This window comes from Branchiostoma lanceolatum, chromosome 6 (assembly GCF_035083965.1).
Source record: "Branchiostoma lanceolatum isolate klBraLanc5 chromosome 6, klBraLanc5.hap2, whole genome shotgun sequence".
NCBI lineage: Eukaryota > Metazoa > Chordata > Leptocardii > Amphioxiformes > Branchiostomatidae > Branchiostoma > Branchiostoma lanceolatum.
In genome coordinates this window covers 13,185,207-13,201,333 of record NC_089727.1, presented here as the reverse complement: position 1 = coordinate 13,201,333, position 16,127 = coordinate 13,185,207, and the positions used below count along the sequence as shown (strand labels likewise).

Sequence of the window (16,127 nt, the reverse complement as noted above, 5' to 3'; positions counted from 1 at the left end):
GTTACTTCATATTGGAAATTTTAAACTATAATTTTCGGCTGGACACTCCAACCTTCGTCAGATGTTAACATCTGACGAAGGTTGGAGTGTCCAGCCGAAAATTTATGGTTAGTTCAACTCCTTGTGTTGGATTATAGTTTAAAATTTCCAATATGTACTCTACCAACACAGATGAGCTTTCATGCGATCATTTACTTCAGATGCATCTGATTGATTTGAACTTCGGGGAGATTTAGAAGAACATACCAGTGCTGTGCTCAGTCAGTGGATATATAACTTAAACTATTTGGTCGATCTCGCATGTACTATTTTTCCCGTCTAACTTGATTTCATAACCTAAGACGTGATACTTTTAACAAGACGAAGACTGTTTAATGGCAGCAAATGTCTAGCAAGAATTGGAAACATAAGATTGCATCAGCTTTCAATGTTACAGACCTTCGGACTAATCGTAAGGAGGCCGCAAGTTTTTTCCGGAGAATTTCAACAACTTGAGCAAATTTAGTTTATTCTAAAGATGTAAGAATCCTCGCCATACCAATCGGCTCCAACACAACTTATTTGACGGCTCAACACAAATAAAACCTAACTGATAACCCCTGTTATTTGTTCTGGTTTCTACATTTAGTTAGGCCCTGGCCAAATTAACTACAAGACATGTTTGGCGGTACCGATCATGCAATAATTAACATATTGAAAAAGAAAAGTAGCTAGGTAGAGACGATCTCAGAAGGAATAAGTTTACTGGCCCCCACCAGGCTTTTCTAATAGGTTATGGATGGTAAAATTCGACAAAAAGAGGGTGAATAATTGGCCAGGAGAGAGAGCCCGCGGTAAGGGGAACAATTTGGGATAATTGAGACTATGGTGACTAAACTTCCCTGCAAAGTATTCTCCTATTGACTACATTTCCCGATTTTTCAGCCAGCTAGCGTAGTCCGGCGGGGAGGACCAAGAGCTGTCCACGTTCTGAAGCACCCGCTGTATGTCTGTCATAGCAACACCTATAACATAAGATGATAATTATATCTTTATTTCATATTAAGATCATCATGAGCAAGTTATAGTGACAACCACTGAATGTTATGTTCAACTCTTAAATATCTTAAACATCGTATTTTACCCAATACAGCATGATATTTTAATTTGCGCTTTGTCATAAAGTAAACAACAATGCCCCAGCAACAACAGCGTCAGGGCGACCCGATAAACATATAATGACTTATTTTGGCCTCATCAGGTCTATAAAAGACGGTGTCTTCGCGGTGTTAAGTTACTCTCCTCCACATCTTCCCACCGTTCGCTCCGAGTCTCCTTGAGCAGGTGTGTCTTCAATTTCTTATATAATTTCTCTTTTGTACTATCATTGATATGTGCCAGTTAGTGATCGTCAAAATGCTGATGGTTGGAAATACAATTCGATTTTTTTTTTCTTCAGTTCTAAGAAGACGTTAATAGACGTTTTCGGTTCTTACTTGGCCAAAAAAAGATGATGATTTTCTTCAGGTATGCGTCGTTTTATGGTAGTTTATCAAAGAAGTACTAAAATCAAACCAAAAAGTAGTATAACAAACCTGACAATGGTGTTTGTCATTTCATCAATAAGACTATTTCTATTCGCTGTTATTTTTCAGTTCAGAATGAAGGTGTTCGTGTTGGTGGTGCTCGCCGCCGTCTATGTGCAGGCGGTAAGTTTGGAGTACTCCTTGCTGAGCTGGATCTCACTTATAATCAAATAAGATTTAGACTGGTTAGGATACATAGTTATGTATTCTTTATGTGCATCACGTTACATTATGCAAATAGGATAACGGAACCCTTATGAAAAATGACAACCCTGGAAAAAGGCGTTGATGTAAGATATTGCATGAAAAATTTTTGAGGTTTTGATGTATCAGTCTATGTTTAATTGTTCCCCACATCCCGGACATTGCAAGTTCGTATAGAATCAAATTCGCAAAGTCATCGCTTCGAATTCGTACGTTAAATCTCAAATAAAGCAGTTAGGAAAAAAAAGTGGCCAACAGAAAGCAAATCTTAGTACATGATTCATGTGTTAAGATTTTATGATTTAGGTGCTTCGATTTTATTATTCCTATAACTGCTGCACATCTGAAAGGTATGCATGTGATGTATAATGTAGTTAAAGCAGGTGTAGAGAAAATCTTAAGGTATGTATCTACATGACCGGCTTCGGTCCGTGAGAATCGCCCACCTGGCTCACCTAGCGTGTAAATATGAGAGGAGATGACGCAAGCAGAGACGGATGTCTCCAAATAAATTCCAACAGGAAGCGATAAAAGGTTATCGCTAGATGCCACGCCATCTCTGGGGTATCAATTAACATCAGCCTCTATAACAGGCTCTACGGAAACGGCTGGCGTATTGACATTGCGTAGGCCGCAATACAGCCTGCCATGGAGGCTAGAAGAACATAGTCTCTCCAAACGGGCTTTCCCACGGAATAGCTCAGGGAGTTATCAACGAAGATATTTAATGTTAATCAAAACCTTATTTGCATAATTATGAACTACAATAAAGTAAAACATACCAGAAACTCTAACTATTTCACTGAGGTATTCAAACTCTTCTTGCCTTCGCCAGAAGGTTATGTTTTCGGTTTTGCTTTAGATCTTTTGTGTTTGGTTTGTAAATCGCATAACTCGAGAAGCTGTTTATGGATGTTAATGTATTTTGTAGGCGGGTATGTGTCGGTAAGACGAAGGTCAAGTTCGAGAATGGGTCTCCTGGTGTATTTCTACGGTACTGCAGTGGACCTTGATGTACGTTTTTTTCCATATCCCGTCCGTAGGACCCGACCCCGTTCGCGCTGCAGGTCCGGGACTACTCGGCGCTGGTCAGCACGTCCCTGCGGAGCTTCCGCGTCATGGCTGCCGGCGAGTTCAACGACAAGATCAAGCAGGTGAAGACGGAGCTCAGGCTTCTTCCTTCTGCTTAGCCTCGTGAAAAGAAGACACATGAACTACCAGTTTCAACTGATCCGTCCATGTGTCCGTCAGCCCATGCTTAAAATGTTATGTATATATTGGGTTTGAACATTCGGAAAGGCGGTGTGGAATTTTGATGATACTGTAATGCTTTTTTCGAAATTGCCATTCCCTCATAGTATTTAATAAATGGATCAATCAATCAATATCAACCGACTATTAACTAATCAACGATTAGAATAAATCAATAGGGGAATACGTCAATGCGATAAAAATGATATTGAACTCACTTGAAGATAGATATGAGACATCACGGCAAGCAAGGAAAATGGCGCAAAACTTTTCAGAAACTGCGCTGTCATTTAAACTATGAAATCCCTTTTTGAAGTTCTAATTGGCCGTTCGTCATGCACCTGTTGTAGGAACTGCGTCCCGTGATCCGTCTGAAGCTGAAGAACTCCGCGGACCGTATGGACGCCAAGATGCAGGTTCTGTTCGACAAGTGGAAGGTGACCTACCAGGAGAACAGGGAGAACGACGTGAGTCCATTTTTCCATTTTTTTCCCATCGCCACGATAGATCAGCGTTTTCTCCTCCTCGACTCCTCGAGGCAAGTTGCCTAGCTGGAGTACGCGCTTATAAACTTTATATCCTAATGTTTTAACTAGCAGTAGCGAGTCGAATGACATACAGGACTGCCAAGTTGCGGCCAGCGAGTGGAACGTTTTATCCATGGATGCACGAAATATTGGTGTATCTTTTGCCATGTTGTGTTATTTTATTTCCTTACCATGCAGTCCTGTAGGTGTGGTAGCAAGTTGCCTAGTCGGAGTATGCACTTATAGACTATCCCAATGTTCTGATTAACGGTTCGAATGACATCAATATGACAAGTTGCGGTCAGCGAAGTGAAGCGTTTTGCCATGTTATTTCAATTCATCAGCTACATACATATACAGTATATATAAATCTATACAATGTATATGCATATTTATATATGCATTGCATTTTCACAGAGAGCGTTGGCCCGCAAACTGGTTGGATTTAGCGCAAAGATGGCTCGCGCTCACGGAGAGGCCCAAAACTACTACCAAAACCAGATCAAGCCGGTAAGAATATATGACTGAATGAAGTTTCCATTAATATGTACACTTTCCTCATTTATCTGCGAAAGTAACAGCTAAAGCATCGTTACAAATCACTGTCGATTTAGTTAGTTGTCGGGTATTTGTGCTAGTCAAGGAGGCCCCTTTAACCTCCTTGCTCTAGATAACACAAGTAGTTTTAGCAATGTCAGTAGTTACGGGCGCCGCCACTCGGAATTCTGTCAGCTTCCAGTCACCACCTTCTTTCCGGCTTATATTTCCAAGGCACCGTCATGAAAGAGTTGCTAGATACTGAAGGCACAATCCTTGACTTCTGTCAGACCTCTACATAAAAAATAGTCCGACAATTTAACATACTTTTTACTTGTATAAGTACCATTATCAGAAGTTAAGTGTTTGTCTGTTGCAGCTGTTGACTGACCATGAGCGTCGCGTCATGAGGAGCTACTGGACCACCATGTCCGCCCAGGCCGCCACCATGCAGACGTCCTTCGCCACCTTCTTTGACGCCAACCTCAAGCCGGTACGCCTGTTTCCGACAACCTCACAATCCATCATTTGGATCCGTCATGACCGATAACTTATCATTATATATAGCCGTTTTATATTGTAAAGCCAAGAAACATCTTGATGGGGCAGTCTCTAAACTTCCTTTGTTCTCGGACCCAAACTTGACCTTCCTGTGGTTTTTAAAATCTTGACCCAAAATGCCTGATAGACCCTATACTGATACATTCCGCCTATCTCTTATCAAAGCCATGTTGTAAATGTGCATACATGTACATTACTTTCCTCACGTTCATACTACAATTGTACAAAATGTGCCTACTCGTACTAATGTTAACGCGTTAATTGCATGAGGACTCGTTGATGAATAAAAGTAACAACGTTCAAATACATGTTCCTTGTTCTTTTCCAGACCATCCTGCAGCTGCAGGCGGAAGCGACCGCCGCACAGACGCTGACCGACGATGCCGGACCCGTATGTAACATTCAAAATCAGTTCTAGTGTGGTATATATCACAATGGATAGCAACATTTTACGGATGTATACTTCTTTACCGTATTTTGATAGTGCATGATGTATGTGTCTGGCGCATCCCCGTCTTGTATCAGCCGATGAAAGTATGTTACCCCGGAAGGGGTGGTATAACCCCGACGGTGCGCGCGTAAGCACTTGGACTGATGAAGATGTTAGCATAAGTACAATCTCCAGTCTACGGTGTCTTTGTGTTAACGCACAGGGCCTGTCTCCGTTTGCCGACTCCGTGAAGCAGTACTCCCTCCTGATGGGTCAGAAGCTGCGCGAGGTCAACTTCCAGCTGCGCGCCGAGTTTGACGACAAGATCAAGGACGTAAGGCATCTTCACACATGTACATGTACTTTTTTTATTAGGAACACAGGACACAAAGATATGGACTTAGTGGTGCTGCACACAAATACAATAACTTATATTACAGCGCCACCGAAAAGCTACATAAATTAGGTAAGATATATGTACTTTGTTCTTCCCATTTTCATTCGTGTAAGAAGTAGTACCAATTGCCTCATGTCTCTGATATTTCAGAGGAGGCTGGACAACAGATGACGTTCATAACTTTGTATACGCGTGTATGTTTTATGTTTAGATTGATTATGATAAAAAAAATTTTCTTAAAACGTCAGTTTTATTTGATGGTTCACGACAAATTCGACATAAACAGAAATACGAAAAATCTTATACAACATATTATACGAACACACATTTCCAGATACTACTGTTCTGTATCTTGATAGTTTTACAAATCCGACTGTTCTATAAGACGTGTGACGTACAGATTGTATAAAAGGCGACTTTATCCTTTTGCAGCAATTGAGCCGTGAGGTTCGTATGAAGGTGAAGACCCTGAATGAGAAGATGACGGAGCGCACCATGACTGTCTTCAAGAGGTGGACCGACTTCTTCAGGCTCCACAAGGACAGCGATGTACGTAGTGTGTTTCGACCATGTGCTACAGCAAGACTTGTTTAGATCGTGTGCTACAGCAAGACTGAGATGTGTCTCTCTGCATTTGTTTTTCCATTCTGTCCATCAGTCTCTCTCTCAAAGTTTTCATCTGTTTATTTATCTGTATGTATGTATGTCTGCTTGTCTCTCTCTCTCTCTCTCTTCTCTCTCTCTCTCTCTCTCTCTCTCTCTGTCTCTCACTTATATGCTATGTAACCTTGGGATTGGATGCCTGAACATTTGAATATAAGATATGCTTCTGAAATGTAGATAGGCTAATAACATGCTAAAAATCATCATGCAAAAAAGCGTGGGCTTTGCTAACGATGCCCCTGTCCCCCCTTCTTCAGGAGGACCTTGTGAGGGGACTGAGCAACATGGACACCAAGTTGGTTGACGCGTGGCGTAAGGCTCGCCGCTTCTTGAGGGAGAACATCGTCCCGGTACGTCCATTCTTAGTCTAGTATAGCCTCTACCAGGCTCCAGACGTGACTGGAAATCTCCAGACGTGGCTTGAAAACTTCGCCACTTCAATTGCTATTAGTGAACTTCAAAGAAGAAGGCGACTCCTCACAGGCTCCCGACGTGGCAAATTGTGGCCAACTCGTCTATTGGGCCGATTTCTGAAGCCTGGCAGAGGCTAAGTCTAGTACTGTTCCACCGACGAGATCGTGCTTTTGATGTTGTTGCTTTTCGTGTTTTTTTTTCTTTGTGAAAAGGAAGACGTTGAAAGGGATTGGTATCTATAGCTTTTTTTGGTCGTGAATAGCCAAAGAAAGGAGACAAGTTACGGTTTTGCCCCCCTACTAACGTTCTTTTACGTTCATTTCCTTTTCATGACTTTTTGTTGGTTGACGTAGGCCTTTGACAGCGGTCATGGTTAGAGGTGCGAGGAGTACACTTGTAATGGCTACATTACTATCACTTCAAAGATCTAGGAATCTCCTATATTTTCAAATCATTAAGCCATTTTAAAAAAAACAAGTATATCAATGAATGAAGACCTTTATTGTACATTCTATATTCATTCATTGTACATTCGACTACCTATATTCATTGTGTGCCGTTGTGGCATGCATGTTATTTCACTTTGTATGACATGTTCTTGTACGGTACTCACAGCTGACCACCGCCCAGGAGAGGGAGCTCCTGAGGTCGTTCCAAGCGCAGGCCGGGACTCTGTTCACCACCATGAAGGCGGAGATGGACAGTTCCTTCAGCACCATGGTGGCGCCTGTAAGTGTTTCTCATCTGCCAATGCCTACTCGGTCATAATCGTTATCGACGTAATTCATACAAATACCAAATCTCGCTCACTTGGGTCTCATTTCCGAGTGAACGGTCCAGTGGCAAATAGCCAGATCACTCAGTGAATGCCAGGGGTTTGACTATTTACCGGAATGCACCTGAATAACTCATATCATTGATTTAACCCTCATTAACGTATATTCCGTTCTATTCTGGTGCCTTCCGGTAAATAGTCGGATCGGTGGCCAGCATCCCCAAAAATGTTGTTTCTGTTGAGAATCTCCAAGGATCGCTATGCCGCAATACTGGTGCCAGCGGATGATTGATTGAAGCTCTCTAAGTAATAAGACCTCTAACTGTGCATAGACTAAAGTGCCCTGATTTCTGCCCACAGTTCATGCCAGCCCGTCCTGCTGCCTAAACCAACGTCTCAGACATCTCGGCTGTAAGTGTACTTCCATCATTCATGTTTCTTCATGATGTCAACCAACTGCTAACTAAACGGACAGACATAGTCTATCTTGTCATTTGAAAAGAAAGGCATTCGACGAGCTCAGTTCACAACCTCAGTCTTTAATTTTGAGCAAACATAGACCATAATCTATAACATAAGGTATCTACGGATAGAAAAGCTTGATGAGAAAGTGTGGGTGATTCAAGTTACCCAACATATGTATGTTGTTTACTAGTACGGAGATGTGTGTGCTTTCGTAACAAGAGCATGACTAATACTCTAATATTGTCCACAGGACTGACGTCATCACCAGCGCTGGAAAGCAGACCGTTGGTTCTTGTGTCACTGACTTTGAATCAACAACTGAAAAAGTCTTACTGTCAACAATAAAGAGTAATCAGCGTCCGCATCACAGTGTACAAGTTTTGGTTCAGTTCCTTAAGCTTTGCCTCATCTTCTTCTTTCTTTTCTATAAGATTTTCAGACAAGCGACTTAACTAGTGGAACTACATTTACAAAACAGCTTGATTTGGCCCATTTTTGCTTGAGAGTCGAAGTCACGTCATGGTCTGTAAGCTCAAAAGGACGAAAAATGTGATGCTAGATTCTCTGGAGAATTTTTAAAATTCGGTGACCTTTCGGTGATAAACAATTTCGGCCGCCGGTCGTTGACACGGTGTGACGTCGGCTTTATTAAAGATCTTTCATTTGGAACCTAAATAGTAATATGAAAATAACGGTGATTTTCCTCACCAGCTGCAGTTAAGACAAACCAATACAAAAGTCAAAACAATCTCTTTCAGGTTCACTGTTGACGTTGGGTTGTATTTTCTTGTACATACTGGTGAACCAAAAATGAAATGTACAAACGTAAGCGCATGAGGAATACCACTCAGTGCAATCAAAGCACCAGTCTATCATCATTGACCTATGGAAATTTATGTTATACATGAACAAACAGTCGATATTTGCTGTAGTTTCTTACCCGTATGACTTTCTTGACGGGGTAGCTGTAGGGATCGAGGTCATACACGGTGTTGCCATAGTAGTGCCGAGTATCAGCGTCAGCAAGCATGAGAGGAATCAGCTGTGATACGACTGTTTCATAATAGAAGTAATTCAGGTCTGTTATCAATCCATAGCATCTAATCTATAACGCGCTACGCAATGGTAGATATAAATACATCTATTTGTGAATTTATAATAATTCAAATGTAAAGTTACAAGTAATCCTGCTCCTACGACTGGGATTCGAACCCTTGTCTCTGAGTACACTACAGAAGTCGACCCTGTAAAATTGGCTGGCACACGGCTAAGAGAGACGTTGCATTAATTGACAGGCGTTTGTACTATGTCCCGCATTTATTTCCCCATACATAGGTGGAATATACATTAACTCGTCATATGCATTATGTGTGTGTGTATACGTTGGGAAATATAGTTACCGGAATCAATGCTTTAAATAAAATGCTGCAAGCCTTCGAAAATAATTTTCTTGGCATCTTTTTAACATGACATGATGATGTAAAAAAATTACTTACTTCCAATCTTCACCAATGTGCCCTTTATGATCCTTGGTCCTTCCAACTTCACTACGTCTCCAACTTTGACCTTTTCCCAACCGATAAGTTGGTGGAAGGGCACCATCTTATATAATGTCCTTGCTTTGTCCGAGTCCATCGGGTACTTGAGATGTCCTCCGAGGTCTAATAGTGCCTGAAGTGGCGGGGACCACGCAGGCTTCCCAACGGCTAGAACTCTGAACTTCTACACGAAAGATGAAAATAATCCAGGCTCAATCAAGGATTTCAATAAACACAGCAAAAATTAGCCGTGGCGACTAACGAAGGGAGTTTTTGCTTGATATTACATAAGAAGGGAAAGTATATGTAAAATCAAGCAAAAACTCCCTTCGTTAGTCGCTACGGCTAAGCAAAAATACTTTACACCCCACTTCCCTATGTTTATGCAGTTTAATTCTCTGCTTGGTTAACTTCTTGTACACCCTTTCGACTAACCATACCTGAAATACTCTGAGTAGAACAGTTTATCATGAATAACTGTTATACACATAACGTCGGCAAGCCAGATCACTGAATTTAGAAAAGTTCGATGGTTTCTACCCCCTCGTCCACACACGTCCACTACAGTGTAAAAAGTCCAAAGAAAAGCCTACCTCTGAGTTAGCTCTCCTCTTCCTTTTCCTAGTAGCCCTTTTCGATCTAACAGAGGGTTGTGGTTGTTGCGTCAAGTCCTGCTCCATAGCTGAGGTGGTGTCCGCTGAAGCCGTCTCTGCCTGGTACTGAACCGACATGACTGGTGTGATGCTGGTGATAGCTTGAATGAACACGTATGTACAGACAGGCGTGAACACCAAGCGAGTGATTCACTTGTTAACTCTGCAAGGCTTATAAGCCTCAAAGCTCCGCCCATACATGCATTTCAATGTCTGGATAATCTCCGTACGTCTATCTGAATCACAAAGTCTGTTGGTATAGCATTGTGTTGTTTTAAAGTGGTGGACAAACGTAGATTGTCCTTTCCTGGTCGAAAAAAGTTTGTATCTGTATAGACAAAGATAAACCGCTACGGACCTATTGTACAAGGCGTTAACGGTGACATTGCCGTGGGCGAACCAAACATGTTACGTGTTGATTGAAAAACAATTCAAAGTGGCTCCCTCGACGTGGGAAATTTCCTAGCTGCTGGTAGAAAGGTTTGATAGACAATTGGCCGCCTGGAACAACATGAGTTCTCGAAAAGACGACTTTGACATGTGTATTGGAGCACAATAATGAACGTCTGCTTGTGTAAGAACACAGGGATAAGCTAACATTTTACTCAGGAATGCATACTTTATTACAATCTTTAATGTACAGTGTATACAGTCATAAAACCATAGAAAGGGCTTCCCGTGTAGTGCAGAAAAACAGTTCAAAAACTATTATAATCTAACCATATTGTAATGTGATACCATATGATTATATCTTAATTTCTTACATTGGCACAGAAATATAAGACCTAGAGCAACATGAATAAGACGAAATTACGTTCAAGTATTCAAAGCTATCCGGTATAGGTGGTTGAAGCAGGCTTAGAGGTAATACAATATTTTTAATCATGAACTTTCTGTATGCATGATTGACGAAATGTTGTACCTGTACATGATTGTACATCTTTCAACAAGCTTGTTGCAGTTGAGCTGTTATTCACCAGAAAGTGCCAAATATAAAGTCAAATAATGTTGCATGATCGGCGTGTGACCCCAAACTGAAGGCATTGTTGCGATAGGTGTGCATGTGTCATACAAAATTCAGACAGTGACATACACAACAATTTGACCAGAATTTATGAATGATACTGTAAATTCATGTACTTTTGTTATTTATTTCATGGCATGAGGGAAAATGTTTTTGCAGTGATTTAGGCTGTGACCTCTCCACCTCTTGTGTCACTGCAAAAACAATAAAATAAATCCACCACAATAGTTACTGAATTCACAGTTAGTGTGATATGGTGTTGTCTCAGTAAGTGCTACACATCAACTTGAACAGAATCACAGTAAGGTACACCCTTGTTATGACAATATCATGTCAGTCAGTCAGTCAGTCAGAATGGCTCCTGGATCCTCCTACACCACTTTTCTCTGTCCTCCAAAAGCGATCTCAATATCATGTCCATAGGTGATAGTATCAGTATCATACATACCAAACCTATGTCTACTCTCATATGAGTCTTACATGTATGTACATGAGTTTCTTTTGCACCTCACTATTCTACACTTACTTGATACAAAATCTCTGATAACATGTTTCTATTTTCACCTGGCAACAAACTTAACTTTCCTGTACACTTTGTACCATCACCTGTTGCAGCTACATTGTACATCTTAGCAGGTGCTTTTCAGGTGCGACTTTTTTCAAGGTTAAATAAATAGAATTTTGTACATAAGATGGACGTGTTTATACAAAGCCTGCTTTGTCTGACCACAAGCCACCTGCCTTTGACACATGTGTGTGTTTCAAACACCATTGGGGGACAGAACATCAGGCTCCACCCAAAAGGGGTTGCCAAAAATGTCCCAGAAGTCATTGCGTGCTCAATCTGGCATCTCTATAGAGATGACAGGCACCACACATTTGGTGGGGCTGCTTGTGATGATGTGGTGGGTCCGAGGGGCTCTGCACGTTGGATCCGCCACGGTGTCTTCCTCTGAGTCTTCGTTGTCATCGTCATGGTGAATCTTGTACGATATGTTCCCGTACTCGCGCAGGCAGGGACACACCTCCAACAGGAACTGACAGAAGTCCTTACGTATCCCAAACCACCCTGTGGATGTAACAAAACACACAGATTTCTATAATACATATTCTATTGCTCTATTGCTCACAGTAAAATATTTCTGTATTTTCCATGGCATGTGATACACCCACAATTTCTAAGATAAAATTTAAATGATCTATAATCATGTTTAACTTCTAGCATACTTTTGTAATCGTCAGCACATCAGAGTAGTATGTGGTTACCAATTATCCATTGGATACTGGGTTAGGCAGCAAAGAATAGTTGAAGATGCACAGCGTACAATTATTTCAGAAAAAAAAAAACACTCAAAAGTACAACACACAATGACTTTCGATACATACAGCATGTTAAAATTGTAAGAAGTGTTCCAGTACTTACAGTGGTTTCCTCCTTTCTGTCCAAATGACATCCCCATGAGAGTGAGCAGGGAGATGTACAGGGGGGCCATGATGGCCACAAACTGGTACTGGTTATCTCCATCCAGTCTGTTGGCCAGGAGGACCTACATATACACACAGCCATGTTCATCAACACAATCATGGATATCATAGTTCTTTTTATACAACCAAAGGAAAATAACCTGCCAATGCTGGGTCATCCTTCCTCTAATGACACAACACAAACAGTTCTAGAGAGAGTGTCCTTAGCAGAGCTCAATGCTGACAACAGAAATACTACAATAGAAAGTAAAGCAACAAGTTTCCATCCAATCTACTAGTATATACACATGCATGAGCAATCTTATCATATTCAACCACAATTGTAATCAAATATTTGATGTAAACTTTCTGGAGTGGAAACTTATCCTGACCGTAAAGCTAGACCTCCAGTAAAGCATCTTTACAATTAAACTATGACCTGTAGTAGGGGTGGATACCGGTTCGCTGGACCTGATTTGGACCTTTATAACATCCAAGAACCGAGTCCAAAAAACCTGAAAGCCAGAACCTGAGTCCAAAAAACCTAAACAAAGTACAAATATATTTTTCTATTTTATTTGATTAAAAGAGTTTTGAGTCTCGAGGATCCCCTCTGACAAAAAAAGGCATTTAAAATAAGTGCAGCATTCAAATATCAAACACTGGTTTATCTTAAAAGTCTTCTCACCAAGAAACTTTTATAGTCGTACGTGTCAGTATTAATTCTCTATGGTCTAATAAAACAAAACATCAACTGCACAGGATCAGGACCAGGTTCAGGTCCGGACCTGAACCTAAACTTCTGGACCTAAACTTGGACTTAGACCTTTTTAAGCCGAACCGAGATCCACCCCTTACCTGTAGTGATCTCTGTATGGTGCCCTTAGTGACAATTAATGTTCCCAAAGCTCATTAAGCTTACCTCAAAGGTGAGGAATGGTAAAACCAGTGCGAGAGCAGTGATTGCGAGGATGAGGTGTGCCCGCCGTTGTTCCGCCATGACGTCTGTGGAGCGCATGAAGAGTATAGACCAGATGATGTAGTACAGGACTATAAGGCACACCAGGCACATCAGGATCCACATCGGCACAAACACAATCTGCAAGAAATCACACAAAAGTAAATACATGAAAACTGGGAGTATTCACATCACGACAAACACAATCTGCAAGGAATCACGCAAAGCACATGGAGACTGTCAGTACATAGTCACTTTAGCACAAACACAATCTGCAAGAAATCATGCAAAACATACAAAAACTGTCAATTTTCACATCAGTACAAGCACGAACCTGCAAGAAATTATGCAAAGCACATAGAAATTGTCACTTTCAGTCTCCACATTGGCACAAGTACAATCTGCAAGAAATCACGTAAAATACACGAAAACTGTAAGTTTCAACATTGGGATGAATGCAGTCTGCAAGAATTGGTACAAACTTTCAGTGTCCACATTGGCACAACACAATCTGCATTAGAAATCAATCACACCAAAGATGTGAAAAACTCCAGTATGTACCTCCCACATCTCTGCAGCATTTTAATGTACAGGAAAAGTGTAGGTTATTTCTGTGTCAAAACAACAACAAGTTTTACTTACCACCCATTTCCACTGGATGACACGGTCCAGTCTCAGGGCAATGAAAATGAACTGTAGGATGTTGACTGAGCAGATGGTTTCAAACTGTCAAAAATAAGAACAAAGAATTGTTACTTATGTTAGCAACTACAACATCTACAAACTAAATGTAATGGTTGTTTTTGTAATGGAATTATGGAAAGTGCATTTTCTTCCTATTCATCAGAAAGTAGTTGTCAGAGGTCCTAGCTTAATAAGTAAAGTGACTTATCATATTCATCCAAGAATCCACCTCTCCATTGATTGTTTGATTCATCGAACCGATTGTACAGTTTATGCCTGTAGAAGTTCATATGGGAGCGGGTAGCGCTAGTTGGGCATGTATGGGGTGGGTTGGGGTTGGGGAGAAAACTGTTCCACATATGACTCATCCATATTGTGTGCATGTTGGGCAAATGACTGTGGTTATACCCCTACATTCTGATACCCCGGTGCTCCAACACTGGTACCCCTACTAGTAAGTTCCCCTAAACCATAACCCTAACCCTAACATAGAGGTGTAGGAATGTTGGGGTGTCGGAACATACTATATAGTAAGTGTGTCAAAACACATGGCTGTCCCCAGTGACTTTTCCATACCTCTAGCGACCTGTCGTGTCTGAAGCCCCAGATACAGGCTGCGATGGAGACAGGTGAGATGAAGAAGAGCGGCATGAAGACCAGCAGCCACAGGTGGTGTTTAAACTCCAGGTTATCGCAGGCCAGCAGCTCAAACATCAGCAGGAGCAGGTTCAGACCCAGGCAGATCAGCATGGCCTTGAACTCCACATAGCTGTCGCCTTCAGTTCTGTACATGGGTAGATAGGTGTTTTTGTTGCAGCATAACTGTTTTAAGTTTCATACACTCGTCACCTTCATTCACCATTTACAAGCAAAATTGATCATATCTGTTTCATTTGCATAACCAATAAACCACCTTTAGGCGTAACATACCAGTTTTGTATAGTAGGTAAAAGCTGCATAAGACTGGACAGCCCAGCTGTAAGTAAGGTTTGATCCACTCACACCTGGATGGACCCCTTCTCTTTTGTGCAATGGGATCTTCACTAGTAAAGTGCTTGAGGTGTGGCTCTCCTCAAACACGGGACAAAGGGCACAACATTGGGGCCTGCTAAAGACCATTCTATATCTAAGTCAACAACCTTTACCAAAAGACCAACCAGCCATCAGGACTACATCTAGCTATACTGACCTGTACTCGGGATGTTTCCACCACACGTAGATGCCCCGGGTTGCCCCGGTGATGACCACAACCTTCCATATCCACAGAGGCAGGAACACAGCCCAGTAACTCCACTGGATGGTGCTGTCCAGTCTCAGGGCCAACAGCACCGAGAACAGCAGCAGGCAGAAGTACAGCACAAACTTGCTGTGAAGAAATGTGCAGTAGTAGTATAACCTTACTGGCACAAGTACATAGCACAAACTTACAGGCAGAAGTACAGCAGGAACTTACTGTTTTTGTTTGTTTGTTTGTTAGTTTTGATAACCTGTAAACTGCCTCTAGATGTAACACACCAATTCTCCCCATTATAAAGTTAATTAACGTTATAACTCAATAATAAAATCAAAGTGATACTAAATCATAACGTTGACTTATAGCCTTAGCTTGAAGGTCAAACACACATAAAATACCATTTTATTTCCCAATCCCATATAGCTCCAGCTCAAAATAATGCCTTCTTTTTAATGAATAAATGTTTCTTACCTTGGATTGAAGTCCTGAAATATCGCTCGCAAGTTCATGTTTATGCAGAGAGTGGGTGGGGAGGGGGGCAACAATAACTTTGGATTCTTCCGATTGAAAACAACTTCAACGTTAAAATAACAAGGCCATTGTTTTCTGAGAGATGGTACCACCCATCAGCTCTACTTTTGTATGGTGACAACCAGTAAACCAAGGCGTACACTGATTTTCCTCGCGGTTTTGCTTTGGAAAAGCAGAAATCATCTCATTCCTGCCAACACGGAAGTGACGTAGCCCAGCCGGAAGTAATTCTCTAAACCCCCTCCGATCAGA

General features: G+C 41.4%; 2 protein-coding genes across 2 annotated transcripts; one reads left to right on the top strand and one right to left on the bottom strand.

The window, feature by feature from the left end:
- The first annotated feature begins 1,208 nt into the window (after window positions 1–1,208).
- On the top strand, window positions 1,209–8,153 carry LOC136437409 (uncharacterized). Its single transcript, XM_066432011.1, has 13 exons — window positions 1,209–1,323; window positions 1,635–1,688; window positions 2,813–2,923; window positions 3,371–3,487; window positions 3,965–4,057; window positions 4,464–4,577; window positions 4,974–5,036; window positions 5,299–5,409; window positions 5,905–6,021; window positions 6,393–6,485; window positions 7,165–7,278; window positions 7,685–7,735; window positions 8,040–8,153. The coding sequence occupies exons 2-12, from the start codon at window positions 1,641–1,643 to the stop codon at window positions 7,709–7,711; spliced, it is 1,008 nt and encodes a 335-aa protein (XP_066288108.1). The 5' UTR covers window positions 1,209–1,323; window positions 1,635–1,640; the 3' UTR covers window positions 7,712–7,735; window positions 8,040–8,153.
- LOC136437408 (transmembrane protein 185A-like) lies at window positions 7,844–16,122 on the bottom strand. Its single transcript, XM_066432010.1, has 9 exons — window positions 15,816–16,122; window positions 15,300–15,476; window positions 14,687–14,894; window positions 14,069–14,152; window positions 13,391–13,567; window positions 12,428–12,551; window positions 9,921–12,073; window positions 9,286–9,511; window positions 7,844–8,842 (listed from the first exon to the last, which is right to left on the bottom strand). The coding sequence occupies exons 1-7, from the start codon at window positions 15,851–15,853 to the stop codon at window positions 11,844–11,846; spliced, it is 1,038 nt and encodes a 345-aa protein (XP_066288107.1). The 5' UTR covers window positions 15,854–16,122; the 3' UTR covers window positions 7,844–8,842; window positions 9,286–9,511; window positions 9,921–11,843.
- Between the last annotated feature and the right edge of the window lie 5 nt (window positions 16,123–16,127).